Source organism: Panthera tigris, chromosome A3, assembly GCF_018350195.1.
Source record: "Panthera tigris isolate Pti1 chromosome A3, P.tigris_Pti1_mat1.1, whole genome shotgun sequence".
In the NCBI taxonomy this organism is placed as follows: Eukaryota; Metazoa; Chordata; class Mammalia; order Carnivora; family Felidae; genus Panthera; species Panthera tigris.
This window is the reverse complement of record NC_056662.1, coordinates 61,273,978-61,295,060: the sequence shown is the minus strand read 5'-3', so window position 1 is coordinate 61,295,060 and position 21,083 is coordinate 61,273,978. Positions and strand designations below refer to the sequence as shown.

General features: G+C 39.8%; 1 protein-coding gene across 3 annotated transcripts in view; it reads left to right on the top strand.

Annotated features, from left to right (window-relative positions):
* Nucleotides 1–21,083, top strand: part of VWA3B (von Willebrand factor A domain containing 3B) — a 204,806-nt gene that overhangs the window by 77,847 nt on the left and 105,876 nt on the right. For all 3 annotated transcript variants that reach the window (XM_042981227.1, XM_042981228.1, XM_042981229.1), the window contains exons 9-10: nucleotides 13,616–13,812; nucleotides 19,990–20,144. In XM_042981227.1, coding sequence (XP_042837161.1) covers nucleotides 13,616–13,812; nucleotides 19,990–20,144 — 352 coding nt within the window. The remainder of the gene's footprint in view (nucleotides 1–13,615; nucleotides 13,813–19,989; nucleotides 20,145–21,083) is intronic.

The window sequence follows — 21,083 nt, the reverse complement described above, 5'->3', positions numbered from 1 at the left end:
AGCTGTTACTGAAAAATTTCTCCCAAAATGTGGGAAAAGAATTAGTTCATTAGAATCCTGTAGATGTGATGCATTAAATTTAGGAAGGATATTGGAATGTAATACAAAGTATGATGAAATGTCAGAGCTAGAATCATGTTATTAAAAAGTGACTATGGTAAATGAAAATGAAAGTTCAACTTACCAATATTTGTAGGATGCAGTGAAAGCAGTGCTTGGAGGGAAATTTATAACATTGACTGCATAAATTAGAAAAGAAGATAGATCTAAAATCTATAAGCTTCCACCTTAGGAAACTAGAAAAAGAGGGACAAATTGAATCCAAAGTACCCAGAAGAAAATAATAATAAAAATTAGAGCAGAAATCAATGAAGTTGAAAATGAGAAATCAATAGAGAAAATCAACAAAATCAAATACTGGTTCTTTGAGAAGACAATAAAATCAATAAGCCTCTAGCCAGGCTAACCAAGAAAAGAAAATACAAATTACTAATATAAAAAATGAAATATGAGATCACTAGAGATCCCATAGGTATTAAAAGGATAATAAAGGAATATTATGAAAATTCTGTGCCTACAAATTTGAATGTATCAATTGATAAAATGGGTCAATTTCATGAAAGACACGATCTGTCAGAACTTCCACAAGAAGAAACAGACAATCTGAGTAGGCCTATATCTATTAAAGAAATTAAATAAATAGTTAATAACCTTCCACAACAGAAAGTGCCAGTCTCAGAAAAGGAATCTTGAAAGCAGCTAGACAGAAATGACTCCCTATATGCAAGCAGCCCTCAATAAAATGAACAGCTGATTTCTCATCAGACACCATGAAGGTCAGAGGTAGTGAGATGAAATATTTAAAGTGGTGAAGAGGGGTGCCTGGGTAGCTCAGTCAGTTGGGCCTCCAACTTCGGCTCAGGTCATGATCTCATGGTCTGTGAGTTCAAGCCCCGTGTCAGGCTCTGTGCTGACAGCTCAGAGCCTGAAGCCTGCTTCAGATTCTGTGTCTCCCTCTCTCTCTTCCCCTCCCCTGCTCATGCTCTGTCTCTCTCTGCCTCAAAAATAAATAAAAACATTAAAAAAATTTTTTTTAAATAAATAAATAAAGTGGTGAAAGAAAAAAGACTGTCAACCAAGAATAGTATATCTGGCAAAACTACCCATCAAAAAAGGAGGAGAAAGTAAGACATTCAAGATTAACAAAAATAGGTGTCATTGTTAGCAAACTTGCCCTATGAGAAAAATATTAAAGGAAGTCCTTCAGGATGAAATTAAAGGATATTAGAGAATAACTTGAATCCACATGAAGAAATAAAGAACACAAATAAAACTATATGGGTTAATATACAAGTATAAATGTAGTTTTTATTATAACTCTTTTTTTCCTTCCTATCTGATTTAAAAGACAACTGCATATATCAATACAGGAATGCCTTGGACACCTTGTCACTTTGGTTCCTGACCACTGCAATAAAGTGAATATCACAACAAATTGGGTTAAACGCATCATTTGGTTTCCCAGGGCATAAAAAAATGATGTTTATACTGTAGTCTGTTAGGTGTGCAATAACATTATGTCTTAACAGTGTACATACCTTATTTAAAAATTACTTTATTGCTAAAAAATGCTAATCATCATCTGAGCTTTCAGTAAGTCATACTCACTGATCACAGATCACCATACCAACTGTAGCAATAATGAAAAAGTTTAAAAAACTACAAGAATTACCAAAATGTGACATAGAGACATGAAATGAGCAAATGCTGTTGGAAGAATGATACTGATAGATTTGCTTGATGCAAGATAGCCACATACCTTCAAGTTATAAAAAACACAGTATTTGCAAAGTGTGATAAAATGAGGTATTCCTGTAGCAGGGATGTAGTGTACAACATGATGACTACAGCTAATGCTGCTGTATGCTGTATAGAAAAGTTGTTAAGGGGCACCTGGGTGGCTCAGTCAGTTAAACGTCTGACTTTGGCTCAGGTCGTGATCTCACAGTTTGTGAGTTTGAGCCCCCCACGTTGAACTCTATGCTGTCAGCACAGAGCCTGCTTCAGATCCTCTGCTTCCTTCTCACTCTGCCCCTTCCCTCTCTCAAAAATAAATAAACAAGAAAAGAAAAGTTGTTAAGACAGTAAATCATGAGATTTCTGATCACAAGAAGAAAGATTTTTCCTTTTTTTCCTTTTTTATCTTTTTATTGTATTTATATGAGAAGCTATTAGTTGTATTAATTGAAGCTATTATGGTAATCATTCCACAATATATGTAAATCAAACCATTATGCTGTATTCCTTAAACTTACACAGTGATGTATGTTAATTATTTCTCAATAAGACTGGAAAAATATGAAAAGACAATCCACAGAATGGAAGAAAATATTTGCAAATCATTTATCTGATAAGGACCTAGTATTCAGGAGACATAAAGAACTATTCCAATTCAACAAGAAAAAAGACCAATAACCCAGATGAAAGATAGACAAAGGATTTGAATAGACATATCCCCAGAGAAGATATACAAATGACCAGGAAGCACATGAAAATATGAGAGAAATGTAAACAAAAACCGCAGTAAGATAACACTTCACACCCACAAGGATAGCTATAATAAAAGAGAAAGATAATAGCAAGTTGGCAAGATATGGAGAAAATGGAACCCTTATACATTGCTGGTGGGAATGTAAAATGGTACACCCACTTTGAAAAGTCTGGCATTTCTTCAAATGTTAAACATAGAGTTAGCATACACCCCAGCAATTCCAGTCCTAGGTATATGCTCAAGGGAACTGAGAACATATGTTCACAACATTCTCCAGATTAGATTACATGTTAGGCCACAAAACGATTATTAAATTCAAAAATATTGAAATCATATCATGTATCTTTTCCAACCACAATGGTATGAAACTAGAAATCAATCTCAAGAGATAAATCTGCAAAAAACACAAATACATGGAGGCTAAACAACATGCTACTAAACAATGAATGGGTGAACCAAGAAATCAAAGGTGAAATAAAAAAATAAACGGAGACAAATGGAAATGAAAACACAGTGATCCAAAGTCTTTGGGATGCAATGAAAGAGGGAAGATTGTAGGAATACATGCATACCTCAAGAAGCAAGAAAAAAATCTCAAATAAACAAGCTAACCATACACCTAAAGAAGCTAGAAAAAGAACAAAGCCCAAGGCCAAGAGAAGGACATAATAGAGATGAGAGCAGAAATAATTGAAATAAAGACTTAATAGAATAGACCAAAGAAACCCAAAGTTGGCTTTTTGAAAAAATCAAGGGGTCCCTGGGTGGCTCAGTTCGTTAAGCATCCAACTCTTAATTTCAGCTCAGGTCATGATCTCATGATTGTGAGATGGAGCCCCACATCGGCCCCATGTTCTACTCACGTGCATGTACATTCTCCCTCTCTCAAAAAAAAAAAGATCAATAAAATTGATAAGCCTTTATCCAAACTCATCAAAAAACGAAGAGGATTCAAATAAAATCAGGAATGAAAGAGAGGAGAAATTATAACCAACACCACAGAAATGTAAATGATTATAAGAGAATATTATGAAAAATTATATGCCAACAAATTGGGCAACCTAGAAGAAATGGATAAATTCCTAGAAACATATAATCTCCACAAAACTGAAGCAGGAAAAATAGAAAATTTGAACCGTCCAATTGCCAACAATGAAATTGAACCAGTGATCAAAAAACTCCTAACAGGGATGCCTGGGTGGCTCAGGTGGTTGAACAGCTGACTGTTGATTTTGGCTCAGGTCATGATCTCAACCATTCATGAGTTCAGGCTCTGTATCCAGCTCTGTGCTCACAGTGCAGAACCTGCTTCAGATCCTCTGTCTCCCTCTTTCTGCTCCTCCTTCCCCCCCTCCCTCAGCTCAAAGGTAAATAAATATTAAAGTTTTTTTTTGAAAAATCCAAAACTCTGAACAAACATAAGTCCAGAACGAGATGGCTTCACAGGTGAATTATACCAAACATTTAAATAAAAGTTAATATCTTTTCTTCTCAAACTCTTCCAAAAAATAGAAGGGGAAGGCAAGTTTCCAAATTCAAGGCCAGCATTACCCTGATACCAAAACCAGATAAAGACATCACAAAAAAAGGAAACTATAGGCCAATATCTCTGATCAACATAGATGCAGAAATCCTCAATCAAATATTAGCAAACTAAATCCAACAACGTATGAAAAAAATCATTCACCATGTTCAAGTGGGATTCATTCCAGACAGTGGTTCAATATTCACACATTGATCAATGTAATATATTAACAAAAGAAAGGATAAAAACCATATGATCATCTCAAAAGCTGAGGGAAAAGCATTTGACACAATGTAGCATCCATTTATAATAAAAAACTTTCAACAGAATAGGTATAGAGGGAATATACCTGAACATAACATAGGGCCATATATAAAAAACAGCTAATATACTCAATGGTGAAAAATTGCGAGCTGGAACAAGACAAAGATGTCCACTCTCACCACTTATTCAACATTTAACATAATACTGGAAGTCCTAGTGACAGCAATCAGACAAGAAAAAGAAAAAAAAAGGCATTCACATTGGTGAGGAAGAAATAAAACTTTTACTATTTGCAGATGACATGATACTATATGGAGAAAATCCTAAAGATCCCACCAAAAAACTGCTAGAACTGGTGAATGAATTCAGTAAAGTCACAGGATGCAAAATTAACATACAGAAATCTGTTACATTTCTATACACTAGTAATGAAGTAGTAGAAGAGAACTTAAGAAAGCAATGACGTTTACAGTTGCACCAAAAAGAATGAAATACTTTGGAATAAACTTAACTAAGGAGGTGAAAGATCTGTACTCTGAAAACTATAAAACACTGATAAAAGAAATTGAAGGCAACACAAACCAAAAGGTAGTCCATGCTCATGGATTGGAAGAACAAATATTGTTAAAATATCCCTATTACTGAAAGAATATACAGATTCAATGCAATCCCTATCAAAATACCAACATTTTTCACAAAACAAATAATCCTAAAATTAGTATGGGACCACAAAAGATCCCAAATAGTGAAAGCAATCTTAAAAAAGAAGAACAAATCTGGAGGTATCACAATCCCAGATTTCAAGACATACTGAAAAACTATACTAATCATACTAGTGTGATAATGGCACAAAAACAGACACAATGATCAATGGAACAGAAAGTTCAGAAATAAAACCATGCTTTTATGGCCAGTTAATTTACAGGAAAGGAAGTAAGAATATACAGTGGGAAAAAGACAATTTCTTCAACAAATGGTGTTGGGAAAACTGGACAGCTACATGCAAAAGAATGAAACAGCATTACTTTCTTACACCATACAAAAAAACTCAAAATGGATTAAGGGCCAAATATGAGACCTGAAGCCATAAAACGCCTGGAAGAAATCATAAAGAGTAGTTTCTTTGACATCAACTGTAGAAACATTTTTCTAGATATGTCTTCTCTGGCAAGAAAAACAAAAGCAGAATTAAACTACTGGACTACACTAAAGTAAAACGTTTTTGCACAGTGAAGGAAACCATCAACAAACCAAAAAGGCAACCTACTGAATGAGAGAAGATATTTGTAAATGATACATCTGATAAGAGGCTAATATAAAAAATATAAAAAGAACTTATACAACTCAACACACACACACACACACAAAAAGCCAATTTAAAATCCAATTTAAAAATGGACAGAGGATCTGAATAGATATTTTTCCAAAGATATACAGAGGGCCACAGATGTATGAAAAATGCTCAACACCACTAATCATCAGGGAAATGCAAAATAAAACAACAATGAAATACTACTTTACACTTGTCAGAATGGCTAGAATCAAAAAGATAAGAAATAACAAGTGTTGGCAAGGATGTGGAGAAAAAGGAACCCTTGTGCACTGTTGGTGGGAATGCAAATTGATGTAGCTACTGTGGAAAACAATATCAAGGTTCCTCAAAGAATTGAAAATAAAATTACGATATAATTCAATAATTCAATAATTGCACTAATGTGTATTTACCCAAAGAAAACAAAAACACTAATTCAAAAAGATATATGCACCCCTATGTTTATTGCAGCATTATTTACAATACCCAAGTTATGGAAGCAACTTACATGTCCACTGATGGATGAATGGATAAAGAAGATGTGGTATATATACACAATAGAGTATTATTCAGCCATAAAAAATGGTGAAATCTTGCCAATTACAAGAACATGAATCAACCTAGAGGGATTAACACTAAGTGATATAAGTCATTCAAAGAAAAATAAATATCATAAGATTTCACTTGTATGTGGAACTTAAACACAACAAAACAAAGAAAAAAAAGAGACAAAAATCTGACTCTTATATACAGACAGCAAACTGGTATTTGCCAGAGAGGAGGTGGGTGGGGGGATGGGTAAAATAGATAAAGGGGATTAAGAGTACACTTCTCTTAAAAAAAATTTTTTTTAATGTTTATTTATTTTGGAGAAAAAGAGACAGAGTAGGAGTGGGAGGAGGAGCAGAGACAGACAGACAGACAGACAGAGACAGAATCTGAAGCAGGCTCTAGGCTCTGAGCTGTCAGCACAGAGCCCGATGTGGGGCTTGAACTCACGAACTATGAGATCATGACCTGAGCCGAAGTCGGACGCTTAACCGACTCAGCCACCCAGGTGCCCCAAGAGTACACTTATCTTTATGAGCACTGACAAATATATAAAATTGTGGAATCCTGTTGTACATTTGAAACTCCTGTAACACTGTATGTTAATTATACTTGAATTTTTTAAAAGTCCTTAAAAAGACATGTTCACACAAAAACTTGTACATGAATGTTCATAGCATCATCATAGTAGCCATAAAAACAAAAAGTGGAAACAAATGTCCAGTAACTGATAAGTAGATAAGCAAATGTGATACAGCCCTACGGTGGAATATCATGTAGCCATAATACATGTAATGTGGTACTGATACATGCTACAGCACAAATTAACTTTGAAAGCATTACGTTAATTGAAATAAGCCAGTCATAAAAGGCCAGTTTGTATGATTCCATTTATATGAAATGTCCAAAATAGATGAATCCATAGAGTAAACTCATAGTGGGGAGAAGGGAAGGGAAATGAGAAATGACTTCTAACAAGTATAGGGTTTCTTTGTGGGGTGAGGAAAATGTACTGGAATTAAATAGTGATGATGATTATACAACCAGGTAAACAAACTAAAAACCACCAAACTAAAAACATTTAAAAATGTTAGTTTTATAGCATATGAATTATAGCTCAAGAAACAAATTTTTAAAGAATACATGAAATAAACAAACTGACTAAAATTAAAAAAAAAAAAGATCAAGCCCTGGCATTGGTGATGCAGGATCAAAAAAGTGGCAGTATTTTAATTTCCCAAGGGAAGCAGATTCAGATTTCTCTGTTGGTCTAATCCCAGCATCCCCACTCTGCTTTATGGTTCCCATTCTCACTACCATGTGATCTTCAGGTTCTAATCTAAAGTTCCCAAACTCTGTCAATCCCTTTCTCATTTCTTAATCTTGATTTTTCCACTTTATACTAAGCATCTTGAATTGATTTATCTTACCACATCACACTACTTTTAAAGAAATTGTTGCCACAGGTATAATTTGTTGCCTACTCAACTATTATCCTTCAATTTATTCTAAATGTCATTGTAGATGTAGATACATTGGAATGTGGCTTTCGTTGGCGCACCTGGGTGGCTCAGTCAATTGAGCATCCAACTCTTGATTTGGGCTCAGGTCATGATCTTCTGGTTCGTGAGTTCAAGCCCCATCCATATCGGGCTCCAAGCTATCAGCTTGGGGTTCTTTCTCACTCTGGCTCCCGATCTCTCTCTGCCCTACTCCACTCATGCTCTCTCTCTCTCTCTCTCTCTGTCTCTCTCAAAATAACTAAATAAACTTAAACAATGTGGCTTTTGTAGTTCTTGTCTTGGAATCTGTGGTCTGCTAGTGGTTTCTTCTCAGCCTTCATGCTGGTCTGTCACTGTCTGACTGCTGCTCCTTATTTCTCAGTAGCCAGTTGCAGGTCTTGCTTGGGGTTTAAACATTCTTTCTGCAGCTGCCTCATTCACAGCCCACATATAAAGCAAAAATTTTTCAGTTTCCTTCTTTCAGAACCAGGCAGAGGAGAAGGTAAGGGAAATGGGGACTGCTGTCTTGGAGAGGGCGTTAGCTCCTCTCCCACCTCCTGTCCACTGTTGGTGCTTTTTTGTCTTTGTTTTTATGTCTGCTTCTTTCTTGCCTTTTTGTTTTTTCAATTTCCTTTCCCTCCCACTTCCCCCCACTGAGGATTATAGGAATTAGAGACACTTAGTGTTACAATCATTTTTCCTCTGGTTTACAAATAAGTTGGGTAAGCCATGGAACCCTTCTTTTCCACAGACATTTTGCTTTGATTTTCACAAGCATTAAAGGAGGAAGTAAAAATCATTTCATGATATTCCAGAGGAGAAAGGGCCTAGGATTCACGGTCCACTCAGGGCCTACTCTATAACTGTACATTTGGCTCCGTCCCATATTAGAGATGTGACCGAAGGCCCATCGCTGCATCTCTTTGTTCCCAGGCCTTCGTAACCCTTGGTATGTGCATAACCCCTGGGGCACTCCAGAGAACAATTACCCAAACCTGCCCTGCAAGGCCAGGTGGTGCAGAATATTTCTGGGTTACCCTTCTCTGTCCCTGCATCCCCTTCTCCTCTTTTTTGGCTCTCTGGCAGTGCCAGGCAAATATGCTCAGCACATGGTGCTATCACAGCTGTAGAATGGAAAATGTCATGTTAGTCAGCAAGTACAGTGAACAGAGCGCATGTCTGCCCAGAGACAGATATGTCTCTCGAGCCATGCTTTCAAGACATCTCCTGGGTGCCCACCCAGGCAGGCTTCATCGTTTCTCTCACCTGCAGATAGTCCTTGGTCCAGCAGCTGCCATCTGCTGAGCTGGCTCACATGTCTGACAGGCAGGCAGCTGGATTTCTTATCCTTAACAGTTGCCACCTTTCTTCTTCCCCCCCTCCCAGCTGTTCATAATTCCTTCCTTCATACCCTGCCTGTCCCCCTCCTTTCCTTGTTTCTGTTGAACATCGCTTTCAGCTTCTTCTGAACCTTTCCTTTTCAACTAATTCACAGCATCCTTTGCCAGTGCCACTTCCCATGGGCAGCCAAGTGTTGGCTTAGTGTCTCATGACACTTATAATAGGGATGCTGGGAAGTGTGTACCAAACTGTGGTCTATCAAATATAGGCCCTCCCAAATGTTCTATGCAGAAAGGGTTCTGGGACCAAATAACTGTAGGAAATACTATTTATGTCTCTACCCATGGTGAGGCCCACTGCTGATTCCTGTAACAAAGGCTCATACAAGTCCTGTGATGAAGACCCAATTGAAACTTTATTTTCAAACTCCCTAAACTTTTTGCTAAGAAACGCTCTTTCTGAGTGATAGCCACCGACATGCAGGGTAAATAGTGTTTGTGGACCATAGTGCGAGAAACACTGAACTTGATGCTCTCAGAGGTCGGTGTCAGATATAGAGCTCTAGTTTATTCATTAGCTGATGGTTTGCTTGAAAGGCACATGAACCTCGCATGGCAGGAATGTGGTGCTGGACAAGTCCTCTTCAGTGGAGGAGGATGAGCATATCAGTCAGGGATCTGCACAGAAACAGAACCAATAGGATGTGTGTGTGTGTATAGTGTGTGTGCGCATTTGTGTGTGCATGTGTGCATGTGTATACAAAAAGAGGTTGAGATAGAGATTGAGGGAGATTCAAGGAATTGACTTGAATGAGTATGGAAGCTAGAAAGTCCAAATTGCAGGACAGACCAGACAGGCCACCGCCCTCATGAGCTGGTTTTGCATTTCAGGTCCCAAGGCAGTCTGCTGTCAGAATTCCCCTTCCTCAGGGGACTTCAGTCTCTTTCCTATTAAAGGCTTTCGACTGAATGGAGATGGCCCTCTCATGATATGGAGGGTAATCTGTTTTACCCAAAGTCTACTGATTAAAATGTAATCTCAGGGCACCTGGGTGGCTCAGTTGGCTAAGTGTCTCACTTCGGCTCGGGTCTGATCTCACCATTTGTGAGTTCGAGCCCCGCATCAGGCACTGTGCTGATAGCTCAGAGCCTGGAGCCTGCTTTGGCTTCTGTGTCTCCCTCTCTCTCTCTGACCCTCTCCTGCTCACACTCTGTGTCTCTCTCATTCAAAAATAAATAAACATTAAAATGTTAATCTCACCTAAAAATACTTTCATTGAAACATCTAGAGTAATCTTTGACCAAATATCTGGGTACCATGGCCCTGCCAAGTTCACACATTAGGATAACCATCACCATAAGGAGAGCAGTTATGATGGTGATAAATCCTTGATGGCCATGAGCCGCTACAGAACTACACCTTGGGGGGAGGAAGGGGCACAGATAAATGGTACCCGTTTTGTCTTTTTGATGTGGCCCTGGCTAGTGATGTTTCAAAAGTACTGGCCAGTAGATCCTGCTCATTAAAACATGTTTTGAGATCGACAAGTAGGATGGAGAGGACCAGGCACATTATAGATGGCATAGATGTGGTCTGCCATGTGCTTCTCCTGCAAGTAACTGAGAGAAAATCTTTAGCAATCTGTCACACGGAATAGGATGAGCTGTGAGCTCACAGCTCTAATAAATGAAAGTATTATCCTAAGCTCTGTGGGTGAGAATTTATGTAACACTTTTAATTAAGATAACTGCAGGGGAATGGAAAGAACTCTCTAGTAAGTGACTCTAATGAATGGATAATGCCCTTCTCTTCCCACCTGGGGAAGATGAGGCTCAGCCACTAATTAGTGTAATTAGCACTGAAAGTGGAAAGATTTACCCCCTTTTTCTCCTTTCTTAATCATTGGAGCACCTAGGCTCTTTGTTTTTGTATTCCTGGCTGCCCCTTCTTTCCTTTATGAAGTTCAAATTGCTTTGGAGTTTTCCTTGAGTCCCCATCAAAGTGACTGTACCGCCTGTTCCTGGGTGAAGCTTAGAGTCAAAAGTTAGTCTCTGGCTCTTTAAAATCCCTTACTGGTTTGATGTATTTTTAGGAAGTCCTTTTATGGTAAGCTTGAATTTATAATTGAGAAAAGGCTCTTGTCTTTTTAAAAGAAGGCAACCCCTTGGGGCAACTGGGTGGCTCAGTCAGTTAAGCGTCCAACTCTTGATTTCAGCTCAGATCATGATCTCAGCTCAGATCATGATCTTGTAGTTCACGGGTTTGAGCCCTGCATTGGGGTCTGTGCTGACAGCTGAGAGTCTGGTTGGGATTTTTCTCTCTCCCTCTCTCTCTGAATAAACTTTAAAAAAGAGAAGACAACCCCAAAACAGAGCAGAAACATGTGCTAATTTGTGTGTTGCTATCAATGGACATAACTGAATGAAAATTTTATTTCCTACTACACCTGTTAATCAGAAAGAAGGAAGGAGGATAAAGTAGGAAGAAAGAGGAGACAAAGGCTTAGAATGTAATTAACAATAACTGTGGAAAAATAGTCACTCAAAAGGTTTCTCCAAGGAGACTGATCCCACTGACAAAAATGGATCTGTTCTCTTTGCTGTTTCCCTGAGATGCAGGAAAACAGGAGAGCCTTGGGGATGAGAAGCCCTAGGGAACCTCTGATTTGAGTTGCCTGGACAGGGTATGAAGATGCTTTGTGAATCACATAGAAACCAACTGCTGGTAACTGGGGACAGTGTGCAAAGGGGCTTTTGGTGCCAGATTGGTTTAAAGTTCAAAAGCCAAAATCAAACTTCTTTGAGAAAGTCTGGTTCTAGAGGGTTTAAGTGCATTATTTAAAAGGTGTTCTATTAAAATCTGAGGACATGGCTCACATATAGTATTGCTTGGCAGATCCTTTACATACTATTGAGAAACAGTTGTCTCTAAAGTGTTTTATTTCGTCAAATGCTATTCTAATTTTATATTCCCTTAAATATAATAATGGATAAGTATGGGTAATATTTTGTTGCCCTAATATTGAGTGCTTCTTTTTCATTAAAAGTGTCCTTGACCTTGAATCTATGTCTGATAGAAGCGTAACTGGTGGAGTCACCAAATCATAATTTAGAAAGCTCTTTCTACCTTACAGTAGTTGTAAAGCTTGGTTGCACAGTACTATCACCATGGGAGCTTTGAAAAATCTCAATATCCAGACCAATTAAAGCAGAATCTAAGGGGTAGGGCTCAGGTATCAGTACTTTACAGAACTCAGAGGATTCCACTCTGCAGGGTTGAAAACCACTTATCTAAGTGGAAGTAAACTTTTAGGGCTAGTAGACCTACTATGCAGTGGTACATGTTATAAAAAACTGCTTCTTTGCCCAGCACGCCCTCCTGGTACCTCCTAGGGCTCTGCTGGTCTCAATGGGGCTAAGAGCTAGTCCTTTCTGCCTTCCTTCCAGTGGCAGGCAGGTGAATGTTTGCCAGTGCACTCCCTGGAATAAAAAAGCTCTGATTTCCAGATTCTGTAAATACTCCCAGCATGGTCAATTTTTTCCTACCAGTGTGCTTCTAGGGAGCATGGAGTTGGGAGGAGAGGTGTACAGTTAGCTTCCATCGGCTAGTGCAAGCCTGCTCCGGAAACGAGTGCCTCCTTCTCAGCTTCAGATTTGCCCACACCCAGATACTCCTGTCTCCTTTAGGTGGCACTAGTAGTTTGAGCCACCTGGATGAATACTTTTCTGTTGTATGGTGTTCTGACCAGCTAACAGAGCACCCCCCACCCCCCACTTAAAGAGTATAGATAATCTTTGGAAAATGGCAAAGGAATGTGCTAAGGCTGGGGATATTTGGGCACTTAGCTTTCTGGATTATACTTTAACCTGTGAGCCTGACTAGAGTGAGTTATAGATACAGCTATAGGTGCCTGAGCTGACTATATGAGGTTTCTGAGCCTGCTGATTTGAGGGCCAGGCTCTAAATCAGAATACATTCGCCAAAGTTAATAGGGGAGCTCCTGAGAGACAGGCTTCCAGCCTTCTGTGGTTGACTGACTTCTATCTCAACACAGGTTACATACCCCTAATTCTCACCCCCACTCATCAAAAAGCACTTTCGCATAACTTTTCTCATTGAATCGCTTCAACACATTTAGGAAGGCCAAACAGATGCTATCTTCCATCTGCAGGTAAGCAATTCTGTGGAAGCTCAGAGAGGTTAAGTGCAGTGACTCATCCAAGTCTGAGCAATTTGCCCGAGCTAGTAAGTGGTGGAGCCATGACTTGAACCCAGAGCTTCTGACCCCAAGTTTAATGCTCTCCTGATACATGGCCTTGGTCTGCCAGCCATCTCCCATACGCATGGGGTAGGCAACTTAGGTAAAGGAAGAAATGAGATGAAAAGTAGCAGATCCCTGCCTTCCAGTCTGGTGAACTAATTCTTTGCCAGTCCTGTTTAGAAAGCACGCTTCCTGAAATGAATGTGACCTAACAAAATATGTTCCCGCTTGCTAAATATTAAGTTGGGGGTGAAATATAAATGGCTTGCAAAATATGAATGGCACTGATGAACTGTAATTCCACAAATAGAATCAGGAGCAACCTCTGTAGAGAATGAATCAAATCCAGAGAACACCTGGGACTCCAAGAAGTGGCTACAGAAATATGGCTTGAAAGCCCAGGGGCTATCCTTTTATGACGTCCTTGCTGACTGCTCCTTCCGCCATGCTGATGGAGTCGTTGATGTAAAAGCCAAACCAGGAAATGAGTCTGTGCAGACTAGTGCGGTAAGTGAAGTGAACTCCTGGGCATGGCTGTGGGCTTCCTTTGATGCCCTGGATGGGTGAGGCCCCCCTCAGACTAGAACCCAGGGCAAGACCAAGGTTGAAAGGCAGCATGGAGGGAAACCAGCTTGGGTTTCCACGAAGGAAGATGGCTTTGTGCTTCCCATGTTACACTTCACTGAACACCACTTGGGGACGTGGAGACCATGGTTTCTGAATATAAGTAGATTACACAATAATGGTACATAAGCCAGGAGCTGGCATTATGAGTCTCAGAATTATTCAACCTTGTCAGTTATTCACCTTTTATTGGTGAATTGGATGGTGAAAATGCCCAAAGCAGGGAGTTCTATGGTCCTCTTATATTGTTACTCTCTTAAAGATATATTAGTCTAGTGGCTACCAGCCAGTATTTAGTGGATTCCCCATAAATATAAAAAGAAATTCTCTTAAGAGATTATGGCACTGGACAGGTGTATATTGAAAACTTTCAAAAGGTGGTTCCATTGTGTCAATGGCTCTGGAAGGAACATAGCTTCTCAAAATGCTTGACTCTGGCTCACAATCAAAGGATAATTAGGTTCCTAAACTTCAGCATGCTTGAGTCAGTGAGTTTGAGGGAGGGCCCAGATGATGCTGAAGCTACTGGTCCAGGGGCCACACTCTGCAAAACACTGATGTGTAGACAGTACCCAGAAGATAGTCAGAAGTTTAGAATTATGGAAAGACTAAAAAGTATCACAATAGGAAACAGAAAATCAGGATAAAATGAATATTCCAAATTTGTAAAACTGAAGGAAAACTCTTTTAGAAGATCGTAAAGGCCCATACTCTGAAGTGAAAATCAAAATGTGAACAACAAAGCAGATGTGCCAGTAGCGGCAGCCCAGGAGAGACCACTGGAGAGGAAATCAAGGTCCTCCAATGCACCGTCACTTTATGTATTTTCTAAGGCTCTGATTCAATGTCATGATCACTGAGATGTCTGTCCATCCTACAGAGGTAAAACCCCAGTGTCTTTGCCACTCCTTTAGGCTGGCTGGCCACTGGGTTCTGTGCGTCCTCCTGAGGAAAGGCTCTTTCCGTGGGGGCTACATTAACCACACGATGTGGTGTTTTAGCCTTCTTAGTGCCGTGTGTTTACAGTGAACTACAAGGAGGAAAATGTAAAAATTGGATGAGAGAAATGCAGAATTGACAGAAGACTTGTGTCCTAGGAGTTGTGTCCTCTACACTGGGATGTGGAGTAATTGCCATATTGCAGGGAAATTTCATTTGTGGGTTTCTCCCCCAGCACAGTTTTCTGATTTTGTAGTCATTATTCAGTAATGTTATTAGTTCAGGAAATCATATGTTATTGTATGTAATCTAATCATATGTAGATTTTCATTTTTTAAATACATTAGGCCCTGGATATTTAGAAATATCAATCCATGTCAATTTGAACATAGCTCACTGTGAGCTGGTGACAATGTGGTATGTTCAAGTCCTCTCTAAAACTGATTTCTCCTTATTTTTTCTTGACAATTTAAACAAAATCTTATGGGGACAGGTTGAAGAGTCTGGCTTATAAATGGGAAATTTTACCTCAAATTTCTTGTGCTAAAAATAATACAGTAGAAGTTGAGAAGTGTACAGTACAGTTATCTCCACAAATATTGATGGAAAAGGGACAATTTTATTTTCAGTATTTGGGGCCACAAGCTATCTGGATTTATACCTAAAATTGAATTGTGTGTGAGGTAGGGAGATGCCCAGTAGAGGTTACCTTCTTTCTTTTTCTTTTTCTTTTTTTTTTTTTAATTACAAACACTGTGAATCAGAAATGAGCATTTATGGAATGCCTGTGGGCTTTATATGCAAGGTGAGTATTTGTGCTCTCATAGCACACATGAGAAGACAAAGTCACAAGGCCTCTGAGAGGTTACATCATGAGATGGCAGGGTTTGAACTATCTGCTGGGACCTTACACTGTGGTTTTCCCATTCTGACACTCTGCTGTCTGACACCCGTATTCATGTAACATATGGTCTGGTGTGTTTCCATCTGGGAGTGCATAAGGCACAGTTAGAAGGCCATGTTTTGGGATTGAGACTAGGGAGAACTCTTGAGGGATAAGAACATGGTGAGAATGAGAGAGGGGACATCTTTCTCCTTCCATCCTTATGTTGTGGTTGACATGTGGTTCCCCTGTCTGCCTGTCTTGGGAACATCAAGACGGATCTCATCATGCCCTTCATCCATGTTCATATCATTCACCACCAGACTTCTCAATCCTCATTCCCATCTCTGAGTTTCCTCCATTCCTCCCTGACTCCTAAATTCCCTCCACTGTGCCCCATGGAACTAGAAGATATCAATACACCCACTGTAGTGTCAAGTGCTCTGCAGTGTTCTCTTTGCCTGCTTGTCTGGGTTTTCTCTCGAGGACCCTGGTTTCTCTCCCATTCTCCTTGGGCCTGTGGGTGGGAGAGGTGGGTGCTGTCCTTCCTTATTCCTTGTTGCTGTTTCTTGATCATTCTCCCTCTGTCTTCCCATGTCATCAGAATATACCACCCATGACACTTCCTATGGCTGACATTTTCTGACTCCCAGGTTACCCCCATCATTAATTGAAGATTGTAGCTTGTGACTTGCTGTCACTGGATCCAACCATTTTTTAATGTTAATCCCATGAAAATGACCCTTCTTACACTCTGGCCTTTCATTTCTCTGACCTCCTCTTTCCCGGTGACTTTCTCCTCCACCCCATCTCTACCAATCCTGCCATAGGCATCCCCTTGACCTTGTCATTACAAACAACTCTTCCATCATAACCCACATAAATCAGTTCCAAAGGTCCCACTTTTTGACCTCTTTTTTTAAGGTCATTTCCTCTACTACCTAATTCCAATCTTTCAACTCACTGGGATTATATAATTTGTTATTTCTACTCCCTGTTGTCTGTTCTCTCTATCCTTTTGTCCCTCTTGTACATGCTCAGCTACTTTTCCTCTCTTAAATTATTATTCTCATCTGGCAAAACCCCAACCCTGGTTAAATCCACCTCTCTGCCTTTTCTGCATTATAGCTGTGCATCTGACTACAGCAGAAGAAACCAGAGAAAAGCACATAGCCACGGTACCTGGCTTCCCTTTAAATTCATGACCTCTAACTTCATGAATCTCTCCATGAAGAACCTCATGGATCTCTTGTGCTGTCCACCAATCCGCCTGCAGTTTTCCAATCCACTCAGATGCTCATTCTCCAAGATGTCTACTCTTTTTTCCTCAAACTTCAAACACCATCTCCTCTTAGCTTACTCTAAGCTAGTGACCTTGCTTCCCATTTCATTGAACATTGGAATGAATATTCATGAATATCCACTTCCGTATCTACATATCCCCAGCATTTGTGCCTGTGTGTTCTACCCATATTACTTCCAGGGTGGCTAAATTGTCCTCACTTCTGTCTATGGTCAACCCTTCCATGGGTGCACTGATCCCTATTTGCCATTTACTCATTTGCCCCCTTTCTATTCTGTATCATCATTATTACCCTTATTTCTGCATCTTTCCTATCAGCACACAAATATGGTATTCTTTCTCTCATCTTAAAAATATAGGATTTTGATCCCCATACTTGCCTCTGCTTCTGCCTCATTTGCCTCATTTCTCTGTTCCTTTGTAGAATCCAACTCGTCAAGAGTTGTATATGTTCCCTTTCTCTAGTCTTGCAATTCTCCCATGCCCTCTTGAATGCACTCCACTTCAGCAAGGCCCCCTCTCCACCAAAACCCTCTCTTTCCAGGGTTACGTGTATTACTAAATCCAGGGGTCAGTTCTCAGTCCCACTCTTACTTGACCTACTATCCACATTTCATATAGTTGGTTACTTCCTTGAAATTCATTTGCTTGCATAAAACACTGTTCTGTTTTCCTCTTACCTCACTGGCTATTCTTTGTTAGTGTTCTTTGTTACTTCTTTCCCATGTTCCCAGCCTCTAAATGCCAGAGGGCCTCAAAGTGCAGTCCTTGGACCTCTTCTCTCTCTGTACCCACTCTCTACTTGATCTCATCAAGTCCTGTGGCTTTTAATACTGTGTGCATGCTGGTGACTTCCACATTTAAATCTCCAGCCCTGAGTCCTTCCCTTATCTCCACCTGGCTACTTGCCATGTCAATGGGATGTCTGATAGGCACCTTGAACCTAGTACATCAGACACCAGATTCAGATTTTCCCATTCAAGGCTACTCTTCCCATAATCTTCCTCCCATAAATTCATTGCAACTCCATTTTTGTAGTTCTGTGGGCTGAAAACCGTAGTGTCATCCCAAACTCCTCTCTTTTCTCCCACACCCACATCTGACCTCTCATTAAATGCTGTCAGTTCTGTCTTCATAATATGTCTGTAACTCAGAATCCAACCACTTCTCACCACTTCTCATACTACCCTGGTATGGACCTGCTTCTGTCCTTGACCCTCTATGGTCTGTTCTCAACAGAGTAGCCAGAGTAACCTTCAAAATGATATTTTTATAATTAAATTTTAAAGTTGTAAATAAAACTTAAAACTATGAATTCTGTCACTTCTCTAAGAGAGTAGATCTTAAAATAGATCACAAGAAAAAATCTGTAACTATGTGTGGTGATGGGCATTACTTATTTATTGTGGTAATCATTTTGTAATATATCCATATATCAAATCGTATTGTATACATAATATAATGTTATATGTCCATTATATCTTAATTGAAAAAATTTGTCTCTTGTCATGTTAAAGTTCTTGGATAGTTCCTTTTTCACTCAGAGGAGAAGCCAGAGTCACTTCCATTAGCCAGTAGGCTTTAAAGAGTCTGCATCTGGCTCTCTTCCTCATATTGCCCTAGCATCATCTCACCCCTTACCCTTGCTCACTCTGTTTGGACTACACCAGCCTTCCTAAAATTCTACAGACATGCTAGGCACACACTTACTCTTACCACAGGGTTTTGGCACTTGCTGAGTCCTCAAGCTTCCCCCAGATCTCCATATGGCCACACTTTTTGTTCCTGCTGGTCTTTGCTCATATTTTACCTTCTGTTTAAGGCTTGCTTTTTTTTTTTTTTTTAGGTTTTAACTTCTTTGGAGCGCCTGGGTGGCTTAGTCAGTTAAGTGTCCAACTCTTGATTTTGACTCAGGTCATGATCTCACAGTTTCACGGGTTCGAGTTCCATGTCAGTCTCTTTGCTGGCAATGCATGGTCTGCTTGGGATTTCTTTATCTCTCTCTGTCTCTCTTTCTCTCTCTCTCTCTCTCTCTCTCTCTCTTTCTCTCTCTCTCTCTCTCTTTCTCTCTCTGCCCTGCCTCTGCTTACACTCTCTCTCTCGAAATAAATAAACTTAAAAAAAAACTTCTCCATCCCCTCCCATCCCCTGTTCTTTATTCTCCTTCCTTATTTTTCTCTATAGCATTTGTCACCATCTGACCTGCTGTATGATTGTTTATTATCTAGCTCTTTCCCTGTAATGTGAGCTCCATGAAGGCAGGAATTTTGGTCTTTGTGGTTTCTAGTGCTGCTGCCTAGAAGATTGTATTGCTGGTGACATGGAGTTGTGCTTGATAAATTCATAAATCAGTTGAGTGAGCTCTATGTGTGGGAAGCCATTGTCCTCAGACCAGTTTTGTATGTACCAGTAGAGGATGCTAGGTGTAGAATGGGTTTCTTGGCTACTTTTCTTCATTTGGGGCTGGGAGTAATAATGGAAAGATTTTTTGTGTGTGAATCTTAAGTCCCACCTCCTCCAGAGAGTCCTACTGACCCTCTAGTCCTTGAGAACTCTTTCTTCTTTGTCAGATTGCCTAGTTATTATTGTCTCAACCTAGCACCAGGTGCTGGGTGTCTAGTGCTCTGCCTTCCTAACTTTCTGCGTGTGGGTGCATGCGTGTGAGCATGTGCATACAGTGTCTCCCTGCTGGAAACATTATCTTCTCTGGGGCACAGATGAGACTGCACATGTTTTTCTGACTATCATTCATGACATCTGGCACAGGGCTCCATATAGAGTAGGCCCCAGTACATGTTGGTTGAACCAGCAGTTGAATGATTTTACCATGGGAGTGAGTGCTAGGAGCTGTATAAATAAGGCAGAGATGGGGTGCCATCTGGAGATTTCTTCTTTGAATGGTCTGAATGGCTTCTGTCCTTTGTCCTTTATTTAGGAGACCAACAAGAAGACAGTCCATGCGAAATACTGCAGCAGATTTGTCCATGCACCCTGGAAGGATGGGAGCTTGGTCCACGTCTGCATTACCAAAGAGAAGTGTACCTGGTACAGTGAGAGAATCCACACAGTCCTTGCTCAGATTCAGAAGAGGTTGGTAAATTTGCAGGAGGGTACAAGTGGTCTAGTTTCCCTTGAAACTAAAATCTGTGACTTCTCTGTAAATGCTTAACCACAAAAAACAGCCAATTAACATTGTTATGTCAGGGTTGCCATCTGATGGTTTGCTCGTGGCTTTTTGTTAGTAATAAAGGGGAATGTTTGGATCCAGATTCCAAGCTGCTTTGATTCCAAGCTGCTTTGATTCCAAGCTGCTTTGATTCCAAGCAGACTTTTTAAAAAAGACAGCAAAGAAATGTGTCATTATGTTGGTTGTACATCACTATAGGAGGCTAAGGAATGCTTCTGCTCATGTCTTGCATTTTTTGTGGGCCACAAACATATTGCAAATTGTATTACACCTGTCCTCTGTACTTGGATATTACATTTCAAGGCAACTGTTAACAATGTTGTGGAGTATTTTAATACAATGGAATAATGTATATTCAGCTAAAAATAACTTCATGTGGTCCTTGTCAACCTTGCTGGTTCTTAAAATCTGCCAGTGCTAATGCATCTGAGGTACTAATGCTGTGACCTCAGCATCAGTCCCATGGGGATGATCTACCTTAATGCTTTCACCTCCCTGATGCCAGAGGACAGCTTTAGACCACAAAGACCAAATCCATTTAGGTGCATGGCCTCTGAGGTCAGATGGAGCTGGATTATAATACCAGCTCTGCCACTTTCTGTGTGACCCTGGGCAAGTTAGTTAATGTCTTTGTGCATTGGTTTCTTCATTTATAAAGTGGGAATGATAATGCCATTTACAAATATGCCCTATGGATTATAGAGTATAGACTAGTACTCAGTGGGCAGTAACCACTTGAAAATGAGAGTTCCTTCCATCCTTCTATGTTTTCTGCTATAAAATCACAAGCTGCAGACAACTGTGTGCATAATATTAACTCTTCAGAGCCCCAGTTTCTTAAA